The 27,915-nt window shown below is 46.0% G+C and overlaps 1 protein-coding gene and 1 pseudogene across 1 annotated transcript in view; one reads left to right on the top strand and one right to left on the bottom strand.

Moving 5' to 3' along the window:
• The window catches only part of CDH13 (cadherin 13), a 561,676-nt gene that overhangs the window by 153,778 nt on the left and 379,983 nt on the right, over positions 1–27,915 (bottom strand). The window contains exon 7 of the mRNA XM_040329592.1: positions 1,973–2,151. Coding sequence (XP_040185526.1) covers positions 1,973–2,151 — 179 coding nt within the window. The remainder of the gene's footprint in view (positions 1–1,972; positions 2,152–27,915) is intronic.
• LOC120918021 lies at positions 14,859–14,991 on the top strand (annotated as a pseudogene).

Here is a 27,915-nt window from a genome sequence, read left to right as displayed (position 1 = left end):
ACTAATCTTTGATTTGTGGAATGTTTTCCTTTTGTAAAAATCGATTTAATTGAAAGTACTAATGAATATCTGTTTAATTAAAAAAATTGAGTGGGGGTCCCCCCAAATTCCATACCAGGTCCATCAGGTCTATGGATATTAAGCTGATTGGCTAACATGCACAGCTCCACAAGATTTTCCACTCTTCAGTTTTTAGTAAATCGACTTCTATATATTTTTTTTCTAATCCTGACACAAAGAGATTGAGCTGTCTGGTCCAACCGCCGTCCATAATGGACTTCCAGAGTGAAAAAGTTTTGAAGGTGCGCTGCCACGTGTGACAAACGGTCGCCTGTTCCCGGGTCTGAGTTCCTTTAGGCGACTCGCTCAGATTCCCAATATATCACCCGGTGCAGAACTGACATTCCTCGGAGTGAGAAAGAAAAATAACACTTTCTCAACACCTGCCACATGCAATGTCCGCTATTTATTGAGACAGAGCTGCAGCTACTACGAAAATCAAACCAGACATTTCCCTTTCCTCGCTGTTAGTAGAGGTGACGGGATTTTCTAATGCTGGGAAGAGAGAAAAGAAGGTCAATATAAGAGACGTAACTAGAACCTTCAGGGGCCCCCGGTGCAAGAAACTTTTCACCCCACCCCTCGGGGGCTTAATCAGAGAGGTCCTCTATAACAAAAGCCCTACTTTCGAGGCCTAATCTGAAAGGACCTCTATAACTAAGCCCCGGAGGTGAGACGAAACACGTCATTGGACATAGCCAAAGGGGCCACTGACACGTTTTGCACCACCCTTGGGGCTTGATCAGAGAGGTCCTCTATAACTAAGCCCCGGAGGTGAGACGAAACACATCATTGGACATAGCCAAAGAGGCCACTGACATGTTTCGCACCACCCTTGGGGCTTGATCAGAGAGGTCCTCTATAACTAAGCCCCAGAGGTGAGACGAAACACATCATTGGACATAGCCAAAGGGGCCACTGACATGTTTCGCACCACCCTTGGGGCTTGATCAGAGAGGTCCTCTATAACTAAGCCCCGGAGGTGAGACGAAACACATCATTGGACATAGCCAAAGGGGCCACTGACACGTTTCGCACCACCCTTGGGGCTTGATCAGAGAGGTCCTCTATAACTAAGCCCCGGAGGTGAGATGAAACACGTCATTGGACATAGCCAAAGGGGCCACTGACACGTTTCGCACCACCCTTGGGGCTTGATCAGAGAGGTCCTCTATAACTAAGCCCCGGAGGTGAGATGAAACACGTCATTGGACATAGCCAAAGAGGCCGCTGACATGTTTCACCCTACATTTGGGGCTTAATCAGAGAGGTAGCTTATGACTAAGCCTCGGGGGTCGGACAAAAAGTGCCAGTGGGTGTGGCCTAAGAGAAGCTGAGGTTGTTTCTTCACCAAAATGTAACATTATTACATTACTTTAAGGTGCAGGCATGTGGCATGACCACACTACATGGATAGCACGCTTCCTGAACGGGCTTCCCACATGCCCGCACCCTCTCAACTAGTAAATCACCGGAGCAATTTTTAGCACTTCAAGCTAAAACGGGTCGCAGTAATCACAATGCCACCAATCGCAATTTCAAACAGATACAAAAATAAACCTATCCGGACCACGCGCGACACAAGAACAACAGCAACCAGACTATGCCAGGATCCTACAATGAGGGCGGGCGACGCCTCTCCTTCCATGATGAAGTCAGAGATGAAATCTTGCTGCGTCTTTAACTAAATCAACTCCGTCTCCACCCCAATTGTCATTTGTGCCGGCTGTCAGATGCCGACTTGCAAATTTATCTTAATGCGAATCTTAATGAATGCAATTATACTATCAGCTCCTCACACCCAATAAATCACGGGAGCCGCGCCACCAACGCAACCCAACGGTTCATCTCCTCCAAAAATCGCACACAGCGTTCCCTCGTATTCAGGCAGCCGGTAGCGAACGTTACTTACTTCGCGGTCCAGCATCGCCGGGGACACCACCGTGACAATGTCGCCCTTTTCAGGGTCGATGTAGAACATGTTAGGCGAGGGCTTGTCGGGCGTTTGCTTGAGGATATTGTAGCGCAGAACGGCGTTGTCAGTTGTGGGGTCGTCCGCATCAAACGCCAGCATGTTCATCACTGTGGTACCTGAGGACGAGAAATGAAAATAGAGCGGTGGGTTAGCGAGGCTTTGTGCCGGGAAACGTTTTCTATTTTTACCTTAAAATGTGACTTTACCTTTACGATGAAAAATAAAAAAGGAGAGAGAACAATCGTGATAAATCCCTCGGCGTGCCAGACTTCACTTTTTCCACATTTTTTACAGTACAGCTTTATTCCAAAAATGGATTCAATTAATTATTTGTCTCAAAATTCGACAAACAAACCCCCATAATGACGCAAATTTATTAAAAAAACAAAACAAACATGTACATAAGTATCACAGGCTCCTCCCATGTACATAAGTATCACAGGCTCCTCCTATGTACATAAGAATCACAGACTCCTCCCATGTACATAAGTATTACAGGCTCCTCCCATGTACATAAGTATCACAGACTCCTCCCATGTACATAAGTATTACAGGCTCCTCCCATGTACATAAGTATCACAGGCTCCTCCCATGTACATAAGAATCACAGACTCCTCCCATGTACATAAGTATTACAGGCTCCTCCCATGTACATAAGTATCACAGACTCCTCCCATGTACATAAGTATCACAGGCTCCTCCCATGTACATAAGTATCACAGGCTCCTCCCATGTACATAAGAATCACAGACTCCTCCCATGTACATAAGAATTACAGGCTCCTCCCATGTACATAAGTATCACAGGCTCCTCCCATGTACATAAGTATCACAGGCTCCTCCCATGTACATAAGCATCACAGGCTCCTCCCATGTACATAAGTATCACAGGCTCCTCCCATGTACATAAGTATCACAGGCTCCTCCCATGTACATAAGTATCACATACTCCTCCCATCTACATAAGTATCACAGGCTCCTCCCATGTACATAAGTATCACAGGCTTCTCCCATGTACATAAGTATCACAGGCTCCTCCCATGTACATAAGTATCACAGGCTCCTCCCATGTTCATAAGTATCACAGGCTCCTCCCATGTACATAAGTATCACAGGCTCCTCCCATGTACGTAAGTATCACAGGCTCCTCCCATGTACATAAGTATCACAGGCTCCTCCCATGTACATAAGCATCACAGGCTCCTCCCATGTACATAAGTATCTCAGATTCCTTTTTATGTACATAAGTATCACAGGCTCCTCCCACGTACATAAGTATCACAGGCTCCTCCCATGTACATAAGTATCACAGGCTCCTCCCATGTACACAAGTATCACAGGCTCCTCCCATGTACACAAGCATCATAGGCTCCTCCCATGTACACAAGTACCACAGACTCCTCCCATGTACACAAGTATCACAGGCTCCTCCCATGTACACAAGTATCACAGGCTCCTCCCATGTACACAAGTACCACAGACTCCTCCCATGTACATAAGTATCACAGGCTCCTCCCATGTACATACGTATCACAGACTCCTCCCATGTACACAAGTATCACAGGCTCCTCCCATATACACAAGCATCACAGGCTCCTCCCATGTACATACGTATCACAGACTCCTCCCATACACATAAGTATCACAGGCTCCTCCCCTCAATACTTTGGTGAAGCTCCTTTGGCACCATATACATCCTCAAGTCTTTCTGAGTATTGATGCTACAAGCTCGGCACTCCTATTTTTGGGCAGTTTCTCCCATTCTTCTTCTTTGCAGGACCTCTCAAGTTCCATCAGGTTGGATGGGGAGCGACGGTGCACAGCCATTTTCAGATCTGAATGTGAATGGGGAGTGATTTTATCGTTATCAATCAGATGCTGCACCTGCAGGGCTCTAATGAGTAAGTGCCTCCCTTTGGGAGTATCTCACCAAAAATAAAAATAGAATTGTTGCAGGGGATGCCCAAAATCTGACTTCTGGGAAAATCAGTGAGCAGGAAATTACATTTCTCGGGAGGACGCTCTGTATACCATCTGTGTACAGAGCACCTTCAGGTGGCCATATTGCATTTTACAGAAAATTACAGCGGCTGCAGGATGGAAAGGAAATTTAATTTTTAACAACATTCAATTACAATATGACATGTGTAGCAATTGTATACACTTTGGGCCAGATTCACGTAGATCTGCGGCGGCGTAACGTATCGCATTTACGTTAGGCCGCCGCAAGTTTTACGGGCAAGTGCTTGATTCACAAAGCCCTTGCCTGTAAAGTTGCGGCGGCGTAGCGTAAATCCCCCAGCGCAAGCCCGCCTAATTCAAATCATCCGGGTAGGGGGCGTGGATCATTTAAATTAGGCGCGTTCCCACGCCGAAGGTACTGCGCATGCGCCGTTCCTTAAATTTTCCGACGTGCATTGCGCTAAATGACGTCGCAAGGACGTCATTGGTTTCGACGTGAACGTAAATGGCGTCCAGCACCATTCAGGGACGACTTACGCAAACGACGTAAAATTTTCAAATTGCGAAGCGGGAACGATTGCCATACTTAACATTGGATACGCCACCTAGGGGGCATGTTTATCTTTACGCCGCGTATCTCTTACGGAATCGGCGTAAATGTACTGCGACGGGCAAGCGTACGTTCGTGAATCGGCGTAATGACTCATTTGCATATTCTACGCCGACCGCAATGGAAGCGCCACCTAGCGGCCAGCGTAAATATTGCACCCTAAGATACGACGGCGCAGGCGGTCGTATCTTGGGCATGTTTAAGTGTATCTCAGTTTGAGAATACATTTAAACATACGACGGGCTTAGATTCTGAGTTACGTCGGCGTATCTGCTGATACGCCGGCGTAACTCTTTATGAATCTGGCCCTTAATTTCTTCTTTTTTTTTTTAATTAGCAATTTTTATTTTCCCCAGGAAAGTGGAGTTAACTTATCCCATTGACGATGCTCAAATCTCCATTTAAATCTGATACAGAACATATTGCTACATAAACATAAAAAAGAAACAAAAGAAAAAAACACATATAAAAAAACATAAAAAAGAAAAAAAAAAAAAAAAAAAAAAAAGAAGAACAAAAGAAAAAAACATAAAAGAGAAGAACAAAAGTAAGCGCTTTGGTAGGACACCCCCCCAAAGTCGCGTCAGAACAGCGGCGGCCATATTTACATCTAACGCCGGCGCCCGGTGTGCTCCTTCCTGCAGGATAATGGAGTTTCATGAAGGTTATTTGACCATGAAGAGGCGTCTTAATTATAAGTTTATTTTCGGAGTGATTACAGGCCGGGGCGCGCGGCGTGCGCGGTATACACAGATACGGCACATTTATTTAACAAGCCTGATTAATATGCAAGTGTACATTTGCAGAGAGCATTGCATTAGCCTCATGTAGGGCTTTGAATAAGGCTCCCGTTGTTCCTTCGCTCCGACTCATTCCGCCTTTCATTACCAATAGAAGAATCTGCTGCGACGCTGACCCCCTCTGATCCGGGGGTAATTACCACTGCACTCCGGAGTCGCCCGCACATACAGACGACCGGGGCGCCAAGAGGTGAAACTGATAAACGCCACGGCGTCCTAATGATGGCGCGACACTTTCTTCAAAAGAAGTCTCTCGATACGCTGGTTCTTGGTGTGAGGACCGTGGTGCCGAGCTCCCAACTGGCCTTCATTTGAAACCAAACCAAAGGAGAAATGCCATCTTACATTAGTAGTCCATTGAAAATTGCCCTCTTATATTTGTGGTCCTTTGAAAAGTGCCCTCTTATATTAACGGTCTATTGAATAGCGCACTCTTGAATTGGTGGTCCATTGAATGGTGCCCCTCTTACATTGGTGGTTTATTGAAGGATGCCCTCTTACATTAGTGCCCATTGAAAAGTTCCCCTTTTAACATTAGTAGTCTATTGAAAAGTGCCCTCTTATATAAGTAGTCCATTAGAAAGTGCCTCCTACATTAGTGGCTCATTGAAATGTGTCTTCTTATATTTGTGGTCCATTAAAAAAGTGCCCTCTTATATTAATTGTCTATTGAATAGTGCACTCTTGAATTGGTGGCCCATTGAATGGTGTCCTCTTACGTTGGTGGTCTTTTAAAAAATGCCCCCTTACATTTGTGGCCCATTGAAAAGTGCCTTCTTACATTAGTAGTCCTTTGAAAAGTGGCCTCCTACATTAGTGGCTCATTGAAATGTGTCTTTTTCTATTTGTGGTCCATTGAATAGTACCCTCTTACAATAGTGGTCTATTAAAAAGTGTCCTCCCACATTAGTGGTCCATTGAATAGTACCCTCTTATATTAGTGGTCTACTGAAAGGTGCTTTTTTTACATTAGCGATCCATTGAAAAGTACCCTCTTACATTAGTGGTCCATTGAATAGTACCCTCTTATATTAGTGGTCTACTGAGAAGTGCCCCTTTGCATAAGTGGGCCATTGAAACGTATGCGCTTATATTAGTGGTTCATTGAAAAGTGGCCTCTTACATTACTGGTCCATTGAAAATGACCCTCTTATATTGGTGGTCCATTAAATAGTACCCTCTTATATTAGCAGTCTATTGAAAAGTGGCCACTTACATTACTGGTCCATTAAAAAGTGCCCCCTTACATTGGTGGTCCGTTGAATAGTGCCCTCTTACATTAGTGGTCTATTCAAAAGGTGCCCTTTTGCATTAATGGCCCATTGAAATGTGTCCTCTTATATTAGTGGTTCACTGAAAAGTGCATTTTTACATAAGGTATCTATTGAAAACTGCCCCGTTACATTAGTGGCCCATTGAAAAGCGTCCTCTTAGATTGGTGGTCCATTGAAAAGCGTCCACTTAGATTGGTGGTCCGTTGAAATGTGTCCACTTATATTAGTGGTCCATTGAAAAGTGCCCTCTTAGATTGGTGGTCCATTTAAAAGTGCCCTCTTAGATTGATGGTCCATTGAAAAGCGTCCTCTTAGATTGGTGGTCCATTGAAAAGCGTCCTCTTAGATTGGTGGTCCATTTAAAAGTGCCCTCTTAGATTGGTGGTCCATTTAAAAGTGCCCTCTTAGATTGGTGGTCCATTGAAAAGTGCCCTCTTAGATTGGTGGTCCATTGAAAAGTGCCCTCTTAGATTGGTGGTCCATTGAAAAGCGTCCTCTTAGATTGGCGGTCCGTTGAAATGTGTCCACTTATATTAGTGGTCCATTGAATAGTACCCTCTTATGTTTGTGGTCCATTGAATAGTACCCTCTTATGTTTGTGGTCCGTTGAATAGTACCCTCCTACATTAGTGGTCCTTTGAAAAGTGCCCGCATGGCACTGTTCTGTGTGGCTTCCCTGCGGGTGCCTTTTCCACAGGCACAGCAAATGAATGGTCGCTGTGCCCACACAAACTCACCCGCACAGAGACGCAAATATGTGAACCCAGACACTTTTAACATTTTTAGTTTTCAAGATTTGTGTATCGATTTATAAAATGTTTAGTATTTTCCTGCTATTGGTGCTCAGCTTTCAGCACAGACTTGTTCACGTATTTATTTTCGTTCTTTTCATACATTATAATTGATGTCGCTTCTTACTGATGCATTTTTTTTTTCTTTAGCTTTAATTGTGACTTTAAAAAATAAAATAAAAACATTTAAGGCTAAATAAGTACCTTCTCTATTCTTCAGAGTATTGTGGCCAAATCCCACATTCCTGTTGCTGCGCATGGACTGTGTGTGAGGTGGTGGGGGCTGGGAGGGGGGGTGTAAGGTCCTACGAGACATAAGCATGTGTGGTGAGGACTTCTTGACAGTCTTCCCGGCTCTGTAGTAAGAAGTCTGAGACTTTGAGTTTCACCTCCAGTGACACCATCGGCCGCGCTCCGCAATTCACACCTCCCTCGCTTTATTGCTTGATGATATTGCTACTAGTGGAAGAATATTGATTCCTCACCTCCTCCCGGGAGCTGAACCTTTCTTGTCATTCAGCGTGAAAGGGGTTGGAGTGCAGTTGGTGCGGAGAAGTGGAAGAACTGAGTTGACAAGTGGACTGAAAATGAAAAGGCCGGCACAAGAAGGAGGATTCGTTTTTCAGAAGCAGAAGATCTGCACTGGCAGGGCCGATCCTAGGCACGGTGCACAGGGTGCTTTGCACCCAGGCGCCTGCAGAAGTGGGGGCGCCGTAGTGCCAGAGTTCTCCCCTCCCTCCTTCTCTCCTTGTTTGTGTCCGTCCAGATCCCGCAGACCTCCAGAGACAGCAGTATGCATCTCTCTATGGATCCAGAAAAATGTGTATATCCAGGGCGCTCCAAGAATTTGAATCCTGACAGATAAAGTCTGTGTTGGAGAGGGTAGCAGATCTTCACACACTTTAGGCAGCACTCAGGGAGACAAGCAATCCCTAATGGGAACAGAAAAACAAACAAGGCGCCTCTAAGTGCAGAAATATAAAACTTTTAATATCCCCTAAAGGGGTTAAAAACACTTACAATATGGTGGATGAAGCAGGCATGTAGCAGGTAAGTGTGTCCAGAAGATGTTCCAGTGGCAGGGCAGTCCCAGTCTGATGATAAAGCTTCTAGGGAAGTCCACAGGATAACAGCCAATTTGTGCTTCGTTTACTGGCTGAAGAAGGAACCAATGAGCTGTTCTGAAACGCGTCCCGCCTCTATGACACACTTCCTGCCCTCTTCCTGGTTGTGTTCCATGCTGGTTTTTGTCTCGCTTCCTCTGACATCATCCCCAGGCTCCATCACCGTTGTGTTCTCTAAACACTCACAGCACAAATTGGCTGTTATCTTGTGGACTTCCCTGGAAGCTTTATCATCAGACTGGGACTGCCCTGCCACTGGAACATCTTCTGGACACACTTACCTGCTACATGCCTGCTTCATCCACCATCTTGTAAGTGTTTTTAACCCCTTTAAGGGATATTAAAAGTTTTATATTTCTGCACTTAGAGGCGCTTGTTTGTTTTTCTATCTCTCTATGGATGATGATCCTGCTGACCTTCAGAGACAGCATTCCTCCAGGGACTATCATGCCACTGGCCTTCAGAGGCAGCATTAGGAAAATCTTCATAGACCATGATCCCACTGACCTCCAGAGACAGCAGTGCGCATCTCTCTAGGGATGAGGATCCTGCAAAGCTCCAGAAACCGCAGTATGCATGCCTCCATGATACAGCTGACCCCCAGAGATAACAGTATGCAGACCTCTAGAGACTATGATACAGCTGACTCCTAGAGATAACAATACGCATCTCTCCAGAGACCGCGATCCCGCTGACTTTCTGGAGAGAACAAGATATTTTACCATTAAAATGGAAACATTTTTTTCCTGCAAACATTTCTCTGCCAGAGCACTGATTAAAAAGAAGCAGTCAAGAAAAACATTGTCCTCATCTATTTGTTCCCAAGTTCTGTGCAACTGCCGCATCCGTTTAAAGGTGAGCGCGTTTCGTACTATTAATTCCTGTCTCTAGCAGGCAACAGATGTCCTCTTTATAAAGACATCTGCCGCATTAAAAAGTCAGCATGTTTTGAGCCACAGACGAGAGATAAATAAGTGATAGATAATATTTTCTTTTCAGCGCGGTGCGCTGTATTTACTGGAAAAGCGAAAAAGTAGGAATACGTACTCTTTCAAGGAAGCTTTTAGAAAAGGAACAGATTTCAATTACTAACACGCGACAGATGTAGAAGTCACTTGTTTATGATATGCCAGCTAATTATGCCTAATCTAAAGTTGCTGGTGCACTCTTTTCTATCAAGGATCTCAAATAACATGGGTAGGGCGCTATTTTAGATTTTCCTTTATGCATAAAGGGACCAGGTGCGACAATTTCTTCGTTTAACCGTTACAGAGATTTTGCCCAAATGGACAAGTTCCCGTAAAGCCCACCACCCAACCCACTTTCATTCACTTTCTCAGCAAACCCTGATGTTAGGGGTACTCTGTACTCTTTTTTCCAGAAGCACCCATAGACCCATCTGCACCAGACTGCCACTGGACACCCAAGCCAAGGTCCACACTACCTGTGGCATCCAATGTTTTCTGGAATCCACCAACTTCTCACACAATAAAAAAAACCTTCACCATTCTATCTGTCGAAAATAAATAAATAAAAGTTTTATCCAGATTTCCATTTCGGTATCTTAATTTAGCACTAAAGAAGAAAATTTGACAAAGTTTCACTCCACTAAGAACCAGTTTCTTGTAGTGCAAATATTTCTACATCCCAGGTTTAGCTGGCTTAGGAACCTTCAAGATAAAGGTTGCAGATTGATCAAAGTACGCAACAGCTTAGCGCTCTGTCTTTCATGCTAAGGGAAATTAAGGCGTGCTAAAGCTTAAATATAGGTCAATATCTTATTTTCCATGCTCCTTAATGATGGAAGTAAAACAGCTAGTGGGAAAAAAATATATATATAGGTGCTTCGTTTGATCTATTTGTATATTATGCTGTCAGATCTTCTTTATTCCACCAAATTATTTTAACAGATCGTCTAAGTCTAAGTCTAAAAATTCAAGGATTATTCCAATAATTAAAAACAGCGAAGCAAAAGAACTATAAAACCCATGAGGCACCAATGTTATTTTCAATTTGTTAGTTGCTAACCACAATCAACTTACATTATGGAAACCTCCTGCCTCAGTTTCCAGCATGATTACCGCTTACTAAGACAAAAATACTATTTTCAGACTGGGTCCCTCCTGCTGGCCACTTCTTCTTGTGAGTGTTTATAGTTAACATGCCATTAAAATTTGCTTGCAATTCACAAAGCTGCCTGGGTCCCTCCTGCTGGCCACTTCTTCTTGTGAGTGTTTATAGTTAACATGCCATTAAAATTTGCTTGCAATTCACAAAGCTGCCTGGGTCCCCCCCTGCTGGCCTGGGCATTATAAAGCAGGCATGCTGGAACCCCCTTATCCACGGTCCTAATATATGTAGCGCTCACCCCCGCAGGAGCCGCTGGACAGAATAGGGACGGCGTGCCACCTCCGTGAGCGTCCAGGGGTAATGATGATGATGAGATAATGAGAGCATTGACGGAATGTCCAAGCAGCAGGTGTCCTTTCTTGTAGCTCTATTTTACCCAACACGGCAAAACAGTAAACTTGAGGTAGATAGGAAAAGATGGGTGAGAAGTGGTGCACAGTGGTGCAGTGAGTAGCACTTTCGCCTAGCAGCAAAAGGGTCGCTGGTTCGAATCCCAACCACGACACCATCTGCCTGGAGTTTGCATGTTCTCCCTGTGTCTGCGTGGGTTTCCTCCGGGTACTCCGGTTTCCTCCCACACTCCAAAGACATGCTGGTAGGTAAATTGGATCTCGTCCAAATTGGCCCAGTATATATGTATATATGTGTGTATGACTGTGTGTCCCTAGCGTGTCATGATCCTACGGGGTAAAAATGACGCACCAGCCAAGCAGATACTGGCTGGAAAAAAGCGCCCAGAGGCGATTCAGTTCGCATGCGTTGCGCTATACAAGTCATTCATTCAGAAGGAGAATTGCAGATTCAGGCTTGAACAATATAGAAGCAGTCCTGCTTCCAGCGACACTTTTACCTCGTCGCCACTCCAGCCGGAGTGGGCACAGTGCACCCGGACAGGCCTCCCACACCGACCTGGCAACCAGGGCACCACTCGGAACCCTGGAGGGAATACAGGCCTCTGCCACAGACCTGTCCCTAATACATAGATCAAATAGAAATCTTCTTTAGTGAATTTAGTGCCTGAATCTCCCTCAGGTAGTTTTTCTCAACTGGTCATCGACTGACAGACAAACTCTCAATGTCCGGTCACCTCGATCCCCGATGGATTGTCGAGGCCCTGTTGGATTGCCTGCCACCGGGCTCTCCTCAGACTGACTCCCCATCGAACCGCACAACTCGCCTGGGATCTTCCTCAGAAATTTGGGGGACCCAGTCTAACACTGGGGCCCCCCCACAGCTTCAGTTGCTCTGGGCCAACATGGTCCCGGAACCAAGGACACCTCGTAGCACGCGCCCCCCCGGCCTGGTAGGCCACAATAACTCCGCCTCCCTGCGTCTGCTCAAGAAGTACCCTCCCCCAGCATGCCCTGCGAGGGAAAATCCCCTCCGATTGGCTGCTGGCAAGAGGCGCTCCGGCCTGGACTCCACTGCCGCCACCTGCCGCCCCAGGGTGGTAAGGCACCTCAGGAACACAGAATGAACCAACAGCACAGCCCAGCTAGAACAGAGGCCCAATTTGCACAAATGACCTGGATGAGAGTTAACTAACTCTCTCATCCCCCCTCTAAATTTAAAATAGGACCTGTACTGAAAGTACACAGGCGCTACATATATACATGGCATTCATCAATTTCTGTGCATTTGATTATAATGAGCCGTTTTGTTCTATATTTAGCAACTATCATTATCTCCTTGTCTGATCCTCGGTTTGGTTCTGAAGAAGCTTTAATGAAAAACGCGTTGACTTCAGTCAAGCGGATCCATCATCACAAGGCTACATGATACATGCCGACCGTATACTTCCAGGAGTGAAGCCTGCTATGTAGATAATATCTGACGGCATATTTCGGTAGTCGGGAGGAAATGTTGCTAATTACGAGAGGATTTGGATTTTAGGATCATGGCGATCTATTAATAGTTTATATGATGTTATAAAACGTATACACTTTATTTATTTTTTCATTTTAGCGTAATCTCATATGTACCTGTGGAATCAGTCCTTACCTTCTGTTGAGATGATGCAGTGTTGGACGGGGAACACAGGTGGCAGTCTTTTCCTATTACTGTCCTTCGGGCTTTAGAGGGGGCTGGACTGTATCCAGGAGGAGCAAACATGTGGGATTGGTGGTCAGTGGCACTAAAAAGAGTACATAGTGCTTGTGGTCAGTAGGAGGAGGAATGGTGCTCTACCAGTGGTAGGAAAAATGTCCCATTATTGATATTAGTGGGAAGAATAGTGCCTCATTGTTGGTGTCAGGAGAAGGAATAATACCCACGGTTGGTATTAGTGGAATAAATCGTACCCCATCATTGGTGTCAATGGGAGGAATAGTACCTTATTGTTGGTGTCAGTGGAAGGAAAAGTTCCCCATTGTTGGTTTCAGTGGGAGGAATTGTGTCCCATTGCTGGTGTCAGTGGGAGAAATGGTGTCCCATCATTGGTGCCAATGAGAGGAATAGTACCCCACTGATGGTGCCAGAGGGAGAAATAGTGCATCATCATTAGTGTCAGTGGGAGGAATGGTACCCCATTGTTGGTATCAAAGGGAGGAAGGGAGTACCATTGTTGGTGTCAGTAGGAGGACCAGTCCCCAATTGTTGGTGTCAGTGGAAGGAACAGTACCCCATTGTTAATTTCAGCAAAATGAATAGTGTACTAACATTGGTGTCAGTAAGAGGAACAGTACCTCATTGTTGTCAGTGGGAGGAATAATGCCCCATCATTGGTATCAATGGGAGGAATAGTACCTTATTGTTGGTGTCAGTGGAAGGAATAGTGACCCATTGTTGGTGTCAGTGTGAGGAAAAGTGTCCCATCATTGGTGCCAATGGGAGGATTTGGAACCCCATTGTTGGGTGTCAGCTGGAGGAACAGTACCCCATTGTTAATTTTAGTGTAAGGAATAGTGCCCTAACATTGGTGTCAGTGGGAGGAACAGTACCTTGTTGTTGTCAGTGGAAGGTATAGTACCGCATTGTTGGTGTCAGTGGGAGAAATATTACTCCATTGTTGGTGCCAGTGGGAGAAATAGTGCCCCATCATTGGTGTCAGTGGAAGGAATAGTGCCTTGTCAATGGTCTCAATGGGAGGAAAAGTGCCTCAAGGGCTGGATAAAGGCAACCAAAGGGCCACATCTGGCAGTTTGGAGACCACCACTCTAGATGGCCATTGCCTAAGCAGATGACCAGAGACCATCTGACAGAATGTTTATACAGAAGATAAATCCCTAACAGGTAACTCTTTACTAACATCAATGATCCCTTCAGTCTATATATGGTGGTAAAAAAAATGTATGGCCCTCCCCCCATGATCTGTTTCGGACATGCCAGCATTATAATTTTCAGAAAGAATATTTATTATATGGCGGTCAATAGCCACGGTCTACATTGTTTTCGGAAGCTTCCAAAGGCGGTCTACTTTCAATCCAGTAGCTTCACTCCAACTCTACATGGTAGATTCCCATTGAAGCCACCAACATGCCATTTACCGGCATAGCATCGGCCTCCAAAATGGAACCCCCCTGGGTGGTTAACTTTGTATTTCCATCACTGACTTTATGAGATGACTGTAAAGATTTCTTCAAAGACTGAAGTCACGAGGCCGGCTAGTTGTGGCACTTTTTTGGATTGAAAAAAGATCTGAATAATGTATGAAGTGTCCTGGAAGGAAAATTATAATCTTTTTGTTCCCCGTTCACCGCAAATCACAATATTTGATTTAAATGGAGCCATTGATTGAGAGCTGCGTATATTAGACTGTAATTAGGCCCTTGTGTTTGGTACGGCTGAGATTGTATTAAGATATTAATGGCAGATTGTGGAAGTACGGCGCTGCTGTTTTCTTCAATCCATTCTGCATGCAAATTTTACCCACCGGGTGCCAACTTGGCCTGGCGTGGCGCTCTTATGAAAAATATTACTTCCCGTATTTTTGCCACTTTTGAAAACAAAGCCTACTTTATGGGGTGAGTCTAGGTGGCCACTCTTTTGGTGCTGTAGATGGTTCTTTTAAAAAGTCAATGGAACTGGTTCATTGTCTATAACAGGGGGTGTCAATCTCAATTTGGATTGTGCACCGAATCAGCATTATTGCTGCCCTCAAAGGGGCCGGTTGTATCTGTAAGATTAGATGCTAGATCGCTTCTCGGCCTTTTGGCTAAGATCAAGTGTAGTATCTGTTCTTATCAGTTGCCAAGAGGTGGCGCTGTTCTAACCGTCCCTTGTCCACGGAGGTGTATTAGGGATGGCGGTGGCTAGGCAAGACCTCTTGGTGTAATGGCAACCTGGACGGTTAGTATCAGGCCGGACCGAAAGCGCACTGCTCGACGTACGGAAGGACGTTACGAGGCCGCCTTTATAGAAAGACGAAAAGGGAAGCCTCCTGATGAGGATGGAGAACCATTGGGTCTGGACGAAGGGTCGGGTCCCTGGCCTTCTGGCCTAGATTTGTGTGGTTTGCGCCCCTTTCAGTTTTTCGGTTGGGAAAGCCTGCCCCCTTTCGGTGTTATTGAGGGGAATTGGTGGGAGCAATGGGAGCGATGGTGGAAATTTTGCCAATATGGCCTCTACTTAGGATCTAAGTGTTATGATACATTCCTGGCTGGGGTGGGGCTGCATCGGTCTGGGCTGTTGGTCAGGGTTCAGAGAAAAGACCATGGTGAATGTGCCCCTGGAGTGACAGTCCAGGGGTGCCATAGCTTGCACAAGTGTTGAGGGCCTCTTCGAGATTTGGCACCATGGTCACTTCACTACACACTTTTTTCGCACCTGCCTCTAGGGCCGAGCCTTTTGGCTAGAACCAGAGGAATTTCTGATTACTGGCTGAAGGGCCAGCCATTGTATTGCACAATGGCCACTTTCACTTCTCCCACCTTTCTTCTCCCCACTTTCTATTTATTTTCCCCCGTGTTTGTCACATTTTTTTTTGGTTGCTGCACGTTTGTCACTGTGTGATTAGTAGGATGTGGGTCCTCGGGCCTACCCTGAACGTCTTGGGGGGGGGGGGGTGGCCTTCTGGCTTAGTTTGCCTTCTCTCATGGGGTCTCCCTTTCGGGGGAGTCCCACCAAGTACTTGGGCGGGTCTGTTTGGACCCTAGTGAGTACCTCAGTCCCCGTCAGGAGCCTAACGCCCCCGGGGAATTGGGGTAAGGTCCTTCCTAGTGGAGGAAAGTGTAACACCCGTTGCACGTTTTGTGTCATTCTTTATGTGTGTGTACTTTTTTTGGCACCAGGTGAAGTTCTTGGGTGTGTTTCACACGCCACTGGCTTCTCAAAAAAAAAAGACTAGATGCTAGATGTCCAAAGCACCCCAACTATCAGAAGTCAAGAGTTCCCCACCACCCCTTCTTACATCACAGTACACCTTCCTTACCTTGTGCTGCTGGGGGCAGAGCTGGAAAACACAATCTGGTCACAAGTAGCTGACGGGGCCAACCAACATTCTCTATCACCGTGGCCTCACCTGAACACAGCGCCCTCTGGAGGCCCCTACAGCACGACTTATATCTGAGGTGGATGCTGTGTCCCACTCCTCAAGGTCAGCCTAATTGAGCAGGGGGAGATCGGGGGGGAGGAAGAAACAAACCTAGGGGGGCCAACACCCCCTCTTGCCCCCCTGTAGCGATGCCACTACCAGGTACATGGCTTCCATTGTTTTATCCCTACAGACTTCCCCGCACGACACCGGTAATTTCTTCTTCTCTGTAAACAAAAACATTTCCAATTCTTCTGCCCATTAGTTTAATTTGAAGACCCAAAAAAAAAAAGAAATGTGAAACAATCTAGGCGCTTCAGAAGATGTAATCAGAGAGAAACGCGACAGCAGGACTCCGCCGAAAATGATATCATAATTACAACAAATGAAGAGAACACAAAACAAGCAGTAAGCAAATCAATGTCCCAGACAGTGAAGAATCGCACTCTTGTAGCGCTTGTCATTTCAAGCAAAAAATTTAGTTTTTTTGTTTTAACATTAAAAAATAAAAATGTGAATGTTGTTGGCAGAATAATATAACAGGTCTGGGTAAGCAGAGCCGGCTCAAAGCGATCAGAATCTGACAGCCCCGGGAAAAGCATCTTCCTCTTTCTCTTACAGAATTATAAATTTTCGCTTCTTTAGAAGATTTTTAATTGTTATCCTTCTCCCGTTACAGGATTGTATGGAGGCACAGAGCGGGGGAAGGGTACAGGAACATTTCTGCAGCATTGAAGGTCCCAATGAGCACAGTGACCTCCATCATCCGTAAATGAAAGAAGTTTGGGACCACCAGGACTCTTCCTAGAGCGGGCCACCCGGGCAAACTGAGCCATCGGAGGAGGAGGGCCTTAGTCAGGGAGGTGACCAAGAACCCGATGGTCACTGAGAGCTCCAGTGTTTCTCTGTGGAGAGAGGAGAGCCTTCCAGAAGAACAACCATCCCTGCAGCCCTCCACCAATCAGGCATGTGTAGGGGAGTGGCCAGACAGAAGCCACTCCTCAGTAAAAGTCATATGACAGACCGCCTGGAGTTTACCAAAAGGCACCTGAAGGACTCTCAGACTATGAGAAACAAAATTATCTGGTCTGAAACAAAGATTGAACTCTTTGGCCTGAATGTCAAGCGTCATGTATGGAGGAAACCAGGCACCGCTCATCACCTGGCCAATACCATCCCTACTGTGAAGCATGGCGGTGGCAGCATCATGCTGTGGGGATTTTATTCAGTAGCAGGAACTGGGAGACTAGTCAGAATCGAGGGAAAGATGAATGCAGCAATGTACAGAGACATCCTTGATATAAACCTTCTCCAGAGCGCTCTGGACCTCAGACTGGGGCGAAGGTTCATCTTTCAACAGGACAAGGACCCTAAGCACACAGCCAAGATAACAAAGGAGTGGCTACGGGACAACTCTGTGAATGTCCTTGAGTGGCCCAGCCAAAGCCCAGACTTGAACCCATTTGAACATCTCTGGAGAGATCTGAAAATGGCTGTGGACAGACGCCCCCCATCCAACCTGATGGAGCTTGAGAGGTCCTACAAAGAAGAATGGGAGAAACTGCCCAGAAATAGGAGTGCCGAGCTTGTAGCTTCATACTCAGAAAGGCCTGAGGCTGTAATTGGTGCCAAAGGAGCTTCACCAAAGTATTGAGAGAAGGCTGTGATACTTCTGTACATGGGAGGAGCCTGTGATACTTATGTACATGGGAGGAGCCTGTGATACTTCTGTACATGGGAGGAGCCTGTGATACGTATGTACATGGGAGGAGCCTGTGATACTTGTGTACATGGGAGGAGCCTGTGATACTTGTGTACATGGGAGGAGCCTGTTATACTTATGTACATGGGAGGAGCATGTGATACGTGTGTACATGGGAGGAGCCTGTAATACTTGTGTACATGGGAGGAGCCTGTAATACTTATGTACATGGGAGGAGCCTGTGATGCTTATGTACATGGGAGGAGCCTGTGATACTTGTGTACATGGGAGGAGCCTGTTATACTTATGTACATGGGAGGAGCATGTGATACTTGTGTACATGGGAGGAGCCTGTGATACTTGTGTACATGGGAGGAGCCTGTGATACTTGTGTACATGGAAGGAGCCTGTGATACTTATATACATGGGAGGAGCCTGTGATACTGATGTATATGGCATTTTTTTCCTTTTTTTTTGTTGTAAATTTACAAACTGCTCTCACGTTGTCATTATGGTGGATTGTTTGTAGAATTTTGTAGAATCTATTATTTTCCAATAATTTTAGATGGTTTTCCATGTTGTTGGACTCCATTTTGTGACCTCTTTTATCCACTACATGGGGGAGTATGTATGCAAAAAAAAAAACAAAAAAACTTTGTACCATGCCCTGTATTGCTATATAATGTCATCAGTATAATGGAATTCTTCAGCTCTCATGCAAATTGTATCGTTTTATGAAATGTTAACTATTGGTGTATTATTAAATATGTTGGGCCTTACATGAATTTCCCCAAAATTGGTCTTTTATGAGATAAGATTAAAGAATAACAATGCAGAGCCGAGGTCCATGTGAGCCGTCCGCCCCCCCCCCCCCCCCCCAACCTTTCATAGTTATTAGTGAGATTCTCTGATCTATCAGATCACATCCAAAGCTCGTCTCTCTCTGATGTGCGCCCATCTTTATAGTAAATAGCGTCTCCCTTCGAAAAATGATGAGAAACGTGGGTTACCATGGCAACGTCAGATGTGGTTTGGGTACCACCGCTACAAATGTTGTCATATTTAAATGAGATGAGAGAAAAGAAATAAAATAAAATAAAAAAAAGAAACAAACAAAAACAGCCAAGCAGATCTTCCATAGGAGCCATTGTCCATCTTTTGAACCTATTACCCCCCCCCCCCCTCCGCTCCAGCCCCCTAAAACGCCCCCTTTCCTCTATAACTGTACCCCCTAAACCTTACATTGAAAATCAAAGCCCAATTGGAAATCTCAGTTCAAAGTGGGATTCAGGTGAAAATAAAAGGAAAGAAAAACCTAAAAATAAATAAAAAGAAAACGAATGCAGCCATCACATCCAAGAATTGGTAAGCTTTTCAATATAATAAATGTTTGGCTTTGTGTTTTAAGTTACCACTTCAGTCCCGGAGGATTTGGCTGCCCAATGACCCGGGCCGTTTTTTTTTTTTTGTGCGATTCTGCGCTGCGTCGATTTAACTGACAATTGCGCGGTCGTGCGACGCTGTACCCAAACAAAATTGGCGTCCTTTTTTCCCCACAAATAGAGATTTCTTTTGGTGGTATTTGATCACCTCTGCGGTTTTTATTTTTTGCGCTATAAACAAAAATAGAGCAACAATTTTGAAAAAAAAAAAACATATATATATTTTTTCCTTTTTGCTATAATAAATATCCCCCAAAAATATATAAAAAACGTTTTTTTCTCAGTTTAGGCCGATACGTATTCTTCTACTTATTTCTGGTAAATAAAAAAAAATCGCAATAAGCGTTTATTGATCAGGTTGACGCAAAAGTTGTAGCGTCAACAAAATAGGGGATAGTTTTATGGCATTTTTATTAATAATTTTTTTACTAATAATCAGCGATTTTTATCGTGACTGCGATCATTACGGCGGACACATCGGACACTTTTGGCGCTATTTTGGGACCATTCACATTTATACGGCGATCAGTGCTATAAAAATGCACTGATTACTGTGTAAATGACACTGGCAGGGAAGGGGTTAACCACTAGGGGGCGAGGAAGGGGTTTAGTGTGTCCTAGGGAGTGATTCTAACTGTGTGGGGGCAGGGCTTACTGTGACATGACACTGACCGCTGCTCCCGATGAGGGGGGACAGACGATCAGTGTCCTGTCACTAGGCAGAACAGGGAAATGCCTTGTTTACACATCGGCGGACATCGAGTTTGTGGGTCCCGGGGGGGGCGCGCGCGCGTGCCCATCGCACGCATTCTTAAAGGGGACATGCAGGTACGTCCATTTGCTACTGCTGCCATTCTGCCGATGTATATTGGCGTGCCGCGGTCGGCAAGTGGTTAAACCGCTTATAAGGTTCTCTTGCTGTGTACGTCCTGCAGATCGGAAGTGATGTTCACTCCCGGGACGCGGCGGGTCCAGGCCGCTACAATTACGATATCAGACGCCGATTGTATTGACTATATTTTGATAACGGCTCTGTTGCCATTTTTTTCCTCTGCGTAATATTTCGCTGCGTTGCTCAAAACGCATCGGGCGAGGCTTGCAGCTGCATGTCTAACTTTTTACATTTAATTTGTCTCTCTTGTTTTTTTTTATATAATTTAAATAACAATCCGGCAGGGAAGACGCCGACACATTAGAAACAATGCAAACTGTCATTATGTTTAGAGCGAGGGGGAAAAAAATAGAAACAAATAGAGAAAGAAAAAGGAAACGATTGTGTCACATTTCAGAGGAGGAAGCCGGTGTGATGAGAATATTTGTAAATGGCAGAAAATGTTTTATTTAGATGTGCGGTGGGAGGCGCGGCAAATATGTGCGGGTGAGACACGCGTTTTTTTGGCGCCTGCTGGCTCAACCCTTCCACAGCACAAAAAAAAAGGAAAACTATGGCAGCCACCACATCAAAGAACTGGAAAGCTGAAAAATATAACATTTTTGCTCCTTTGAGTTCTTCGGTAAAAAACAGTTGCTTATGTGTAATAAAAAAGGATGAATGTTTATCTCACTGGCGGACGCTGAGGACTACAGAACACTTTCCTTCATGTTATGGAGATTAGGAGGGTTGTAGGTGTTTTGTAGTCCTAAAACATTTCCTGTCCTATAGAGATGATGCTGCTCCTCCATAGACAGTACAGTGAGTGAGTGTTGTCACCCTAGGACAGAGTATACAGCCCCAGAATCACAGGACAGAGTATACAGCCCCAGAATCACAGGACAGAGTATACAGCTCAGCACCACAGGACAGAGTATACAGCCCCATAATCACAGGACAGAGTATACAGCCCCAGAATCACAGGGCAGAGTATATAGCTCAGCATCACAGGACAGAGTATACAGCCCCAGAATCACAGGACAGAGTATACAGCCCAGAATCATAGGACAGAGTATACAGCCCCAGAATCACAGGACAGAGTATACAGCCCTAGAATCACAGGACAGAGTATACAGCCCCAGAATCACAGGACAGAGTATACAGCCCAGAATCACAGGACAGAGTATACAGCCCAGAATCACAGGACAGAGTATACAGCCCAGAATCACAGGACAGAGTATACAGCCCAGAATCACAGGACAGAGTATACAGCCCAGAATCACAGGACAGAGTATACAGCCCCAGAATCACAGGACAGAGTATACAGCCCAGAATCACAGGACAGAGTATACAGCCCCAGAATCACAGGACAGGGTATACAGCTCAGCATCACAGGACAGAGTATACAGCCCATAATCACAGGACAGAGTATACAGCCCCAGAATCACAGGACAGAGTATACAGCCCATAATCACAGGACAGAGTATACAGCTCAGCATCACAGGACAGAGTATACAACCCCATAATCACAGGACAGAGTATACAGCCTCAGAATCACAGGACAGAGTATACAGCCCCATAATCACAGGACAGAGTATACAGCTCAGCATCACAGGACAGAGTATACAACCCCATAATCACAGGACAGAGTATACAGCCTCAGAATCACAGGACAGAGTATACAGCCCCAGAATCACAGGACAGAGTATACAGCCCCAGAATCACAGGACAGAGTATACAGCTCAGCATCACAGGACAGAGTATACAGCCCCAGAATGACAGGACAGAGTATACAGCCCCAGAATCACAGGACAGAGTATACAGCCCCAGAATCACAGGACAGGGTATACAGCCCCAGAATCACAGGCCAGAGTATACAGCCCCAGAATCACAGGACAGAGTATACAGCTCAGCATCACAGGACAGAGTATACAGCCCCAGAATCACAGGACAGAGTATACAGTCCAGAATCACAGGACAGAGTATACAGCTCAGCATCACAGGACAGAGTATACAGCCCAGAATCACAGGACAGAGTATACAGCCCCAGAATCACAGGACAGAGTATACAGCCCCAGAATCACAGGACAGAGTATACAGCCCCAGAATCACAGTGTGATAGTTCTGCTAACCGCAAAGGGGTTAATATGGATTCTACTGCTGTTCCAAATTCCATAGTTCAGATAACTAGCGTGCACGTGGGTAATAAGTAACTGATACAGCCTTCTCAGTTGAAGTACTACGTTATCTCTGGTTTATTGCAGACAAGAGAAACTTCTACATACAGCATGATACGTCACTATTATGTTAATGTGAACTAGAAAGCGCATCTAATTGGTCGAGATACAAGAAGAGTACAAGATATGCATTCCTTTACAACAGGACAGAGTATACAGCTCAGCATCACAGGACAGAGTATACAGCTCAGCATCACAGGACAGAGTATACAACCCCATAATCACAGGACAGAGTATACAGCCTCAGAATCACAGGACAGAGTATACAGCCCCAGAATCACAGGACAGAGTATACAGCCCCAGCATCACAGGCCAGAGTATACAGCCCCAGAATCACAGGACAGAGTATACAGCCCCAGAATTACAGGACAGGGTATACAGCCCCAGAATCACAGGACAGAATATACAGCCCCAGCATCACAGGACAGAGTATACAGCCCCAGAATCACAGGACAGAGTATAGAGCTCAGCATCACAGGACAGAGTATACAGCTCAGCATCACAAGACAGAGTATACAGCTCAGAATCACAAGACAGAGTATACAGCTCAGAATCACAAGACAGAGTATACAGCTCAGCATCACAGGACAGAGTATACAGCTCAGCATCACAGGACAGAGTATACAGCCCCAGAATCACAGGACAGAGTATACAGCCCCAGAATCACAGGACAGAGTATACTTTGATTTACTTAATTGGAGGTTTCCTTGCTATACTTATAAATCATGGGGAAAACGGAGAGATTGGTTCCTTCTATGAAATGAAGAGCACCGGAGGCTCCGTATCGCTCTTCCAGGAGAGCAGAGACAATTATTCCAACAAGAGCGACACATTGGGGGGGGAAGTAACCGGCAAGCGTAAATGAGACTCACAAGCCTTCCCCCGGCATCATGTTCACAATGTAGCTTGACGCCGATGCTGATTTCCCCTTCCTAAAGATAAGAAAGCAGCCCCCCTCCCCCGAATCCAGGCACTGGCGGGGTATATATATATATATATCGCATGTTTATTTCAGGGCCCCACTGAATCTCTGTCAGCTCTGAATTAAAATGACAACACATATTTTAAATGTCAGGGGATGCTCGGCGCTGATGAGAGAGGCGCGCGGCGCCGCCTGGTATCTCTTGGACAGGAAATTGTATTAGCCGTTGCCGGGGTCAGGGGGTTTTGTTGGCTGTAAATTCTATTACACAGAACACTCCCGGTGATATATAAAAATAAATTGATAAAAAAAAAAAAAAAATGAGATTTTTTTATTTCTTCTTTTTTTTTGCAGTGTGTAACGCGTTTCTTGTAGCGGAGGGTCAGCTGGAGCGTGAACCAAATATATCAAGTCACAGATAGAAGTCATTTTATCTTCCAGATTTAAAGGGGCAGACCACCCAAAACTTTCATTTTTTACTTTTTTTTGGTAAATGTAGGAGAGTTAAACCAGCTGGTGGTTTCTTACATTACGATCGTGTACGATCGGCAGCTTTTTCCCCACTACACACGGCCGGATTTCCCGGCAGGAAAACTGCCATTAAAGCTTTGGCCGGGGAAACCCGGCCGTGTGTGTGCGCTCCACAGCAGTGTTCCGCCCATAGGAAAACTGCCGGGAAAAAGACCGCCGGGAATCCCGAAAAGAGAACATGTTCTCATTTTTCCCGCCGGGATTCCCAGCGGCTTTCCTGTTGGGAAAACTGCCATGCAGCATACACACGGACAGTTTTCCCGGCCAAAAGCTTTCATGGCAGTTTTCCCGACGGGAAAAAGGGTCGTGTGTACGAGGCATCACTCTCAGGGAGAACATGCAAACAGGTAGGTAGTGGGATTCCAATCGGTGGCCCTAGTGTTGCCAGGCAGAAGTGCTAACCACTTATCCACTGTGCTGCCCATCTTGTTATTTGTACTTCAATTTTTCTTTAACCTTTTTGGGGGGAAAAAATCTTCCTTCATTATGGCTGTAATCAAATAGAAGAATATCGTATATACTCAAATATAAGCAGAGGGAACCTAATTTTACCACAAAAAAATGGGAAAACGTATTGCCTCGAGTATAAGCCTAGGGTGTCCATCTGCATGCCTCACTGTGCCTCACTTTGCCTCACTGTGTCCATGTGCATGCCTCACTGTGCCCATGCCTCACTGTACCCATGCCTCACTGTACCCATGCCTTACTGTGTCCATGTGCATGCCTCAATGTACCCATGCCTCACTGTGTCCATGCCTCACTGTGCCTTACTGTGTCCATGCCTCACTGTGCCCATGCCTCACTGTACCCATGCCTCACTGTGTCCATGACTAGACTGACATTTAACATGGGAGTCTATGGAAGGGATGCCTGACTTTGCCTCACTGTGTCCATGTGCATGCCTGACTGTGCCCATGCCTCACTGTACCCATGCCTCACTGTACCCATGCCTCACTGTGCCTTACTGTGCCCATGTCTCACTGTGTCCATGCCTCAATGTACCCATGCCTCACTGTGCCTTACTGTGCCCATGCTTCACTGTGTCCATGCCTCACTGTGCCCATGCCTCACTGTGTTCATGCCTCACTGTGCCTTACTGTGCCCATGCTTCACTGTGTCCATGCCTCACTGTGCCCATGCCTCACTGTGTCCATGCCTCACTGTGCCCATGCCTCACTGAGTCAATGACTAGACTGACATTTAACATGGAAGACTATGGAAGGGGTGCCTGACTTTGCCTCACTGTGTCCATATGCATGCCTCACTGTGCCCATGCCTCAATGTACCCATGCCTCACTGTGTCCATGCCTCACTGTGTCCATGCCTCACTGTGCCCATGCCTCAATGTACCCATGCATCACTGTGTCCATGCCTCACTGTGTCCATGCCTCACTGTGTCCATGCCTCACTGTGCCCATGCCTCAATGTGCCCATGCCTCACTGTGTCCATGACTAGACTGACGTTTAACATGGGAGTCTATAGAAGGGGTGCCTGACTTTGAAAAATTAGTGCTCCCCGGCCGTAGGTTCCCCAGACAAAAAACTTTGCACACGTGTAGAGGAAGAGTGGGGCTACATGTGTTCCAGGTTCCGGGTCCAGAGGACCTACGACCGGCTGGTACCGGGTCCCCAAATTCACCGGAGAAATTACCGTTTAACATAGGAGTCTATGGAAGGGGTGCCTGAATTTGAAAAATCAGTGTTTCCCGGCCGTAGGTTCTCCAGACAAAAAACTTTGCACACGTGTAGAGGAAGAGTGGGGCTATATGTGCGCCAAGTTCCGGGTCCAGAGGACCTACGACTGGCTGGTACCGGGTCCCCAAATTCACCAGAGAAATTACTGTTTAACATAGGAGTCTATGGAAGGGGTGCCCGGCTTTAAAAAATCGGTTCTCCCCGGCCGTAGGTCCCCCGGACAACAAACTTTGTACACTTGTAGAGGAAGAGTGGGGCTACATGTGTGCTGGTACCGGGTCCCCAAAGTACGGGAGATCAGGCGCAAAAAGGTGACTTGAATATAAGCCGAGGGGGGGGGGGGCATTTTCAGCACAAAAAAATGTGCTGGAAAACTCGGCTCATACTCGAGTATATACGGTACTTCTGATTTTTTGTTTGCAGCCCTGATGAAGGAAGAATATTCTTCCGAAACGTGTTGCCACGTATTCTCTGAATAATGTATTCATTCCCTTCTTCTGTGATCTTCATTACTCCCTACAATGTCTGCATGTCCTTGGTTGCTCCACATTAGCTCGGCAAATTCTATATTAAATGGAACATGAAACAGAAGTGCGTTATGTGATCCGCCGCGGTCCGCGCTTCCTTTTAGTACAGAGTGACGTGGAATGCAGAAGTGTAAAGCCCTCCCGCTGTTTGTTTTCCCGGTGATAGATTGGAAGCCGATAAGAGATGCAGTATACATCTGTTTTTGCAAAAGCAGACCTCATTATCTTCCTGCAATGTCTGTTAAGTATAATCTCCGCCGCATTCCATTTTCCCTAAAAGCTGACTCCGATTTGCAAGTAAAGTAGGGTTGGGTGGGGGTGGGGGGGGGGAGACTTGTCAGAGGTGCGTTAAGCTGCCGTCTGCCATTTACATTCCTTGAAGTGGCAGGGAAATTGCGATGCTATCTCGGCGCGCTTGCGTTCGGCGGTAAAGCCCTGGGCCGTCGGGCGCGGAGAAGACAACAAAGAAATTCATTTCTCACCATGTGCAAAATGTATTTGTTTAGGGAAATGACAAAAGCTAATTTGTTGCCTTTGATCTTTCCTCGTTGTTTATGCGGGTTAATGAAAATACAATTAGTTTTCCTCGAAATGCATTGAAAGATAAAAATTCCGACTTATCTTTTTTTTTTTTTTATTATTATTATTTACGTTATTTGGAGTGAGTGCATTACAAATAAACACAACATAGGAATACATAGGCCAGTGTGTGGGGGAAACATATTGTGGTAATTTGAAGAGCCTGGACTACAAAGAATACCAATGAAGATCCAATGAAACAAGCCGGTTATACAACGGAGGCGAGAGATTCACAATACGGGGGCCACAAGGCTGAATCCCCACTTCATTCGTGGAACGCGCTATGGGTGGGGCTAGCACAGGCGTTCCCAACCTTTTAAACCCCGCCCCTCAAATACCCCTAAAATAATTTTGAACCCTCAAGGGACCCCCTGCTAAAACGAGTCTTGGTTTTCTTCAAGCCCAACTCGGGGCAACTAAAACATTATACCTTGCAGGGGGGTTATGATTGCACTGCAGAGGGTTAATTGCTTGTTTAGGGGAACAAGAGAGATATACTTACCCAATCCTCCACTCCTTCCTGCAGCCTCTGAACCCCCCGATCTCTAGTGCTCAAGGGTCCTGACGTCATCAAGACCCCCCCCCCCACACACACACACACGCACACAGCACCCCATAATACCTACCTGAGCCTCCTCTCTATCCAACAATGTACATGGGAGCCTAAGCTGTCCCAGATCTCTCTATTCTCATTGGATGAGACACAGCAGTCATTGGCTCCCATTGCTGTCAATTACAGTCAGTGAGCCAATGAGGAGATGGGGGGGGGGGAATCCATGGCTCTATGTATCTTATGGATGCAAAGAGTGGGGCTTGGTAGTGAACACACACCAGTGCCCCCATAGCAAGTGGCCTATTATTGGGGGTCACTGCTCAGGGATGGGGGAGCCAAGAGCAGGGGACCTGAGAAGGATTGGGGCTTCACTTCCTGGTTCCCCACTGCGCATGCGTGACTCGCGCAATGCCACTGGTCCCTGCTTTCTTCTGGAAGCCGTGTGTCAACCAGATACTGCAGGGGGGGTATATCCGGGAGTGGGTGCCAGGGCCGGACTTACCATTGGGCTTGACTGGGCTCAAGCCCATGGGCCCCGCTCAATAGGGGGCCCCGGGAGGAGGAAGCAGGAAGAGCCAATGCCGCTGCTAATGAAGAGGTAAGAAGTCCTCTTCACCCCCCCTGCTCAACAACTCCGATCGGTGGCCCCCTCACTGCGCAA

This window comes from Rana temporaria, chromosome 11 (genome assembly GCF_905171775.1).
Source record: "Rana temporaria chromosome 11, aRanTem1.1, whole genome shotgun sequence".
NCBI lineage: Eukaryota > Metazoa > Chordata > Amphibia > Anura > Ranidae > Rana > Rana temporaria.
The sequence above is the reverse complement of the archived record's forward strand: the minus strand, read 5'-3'. Positions and strand labels throughout refer to the sequence as shown.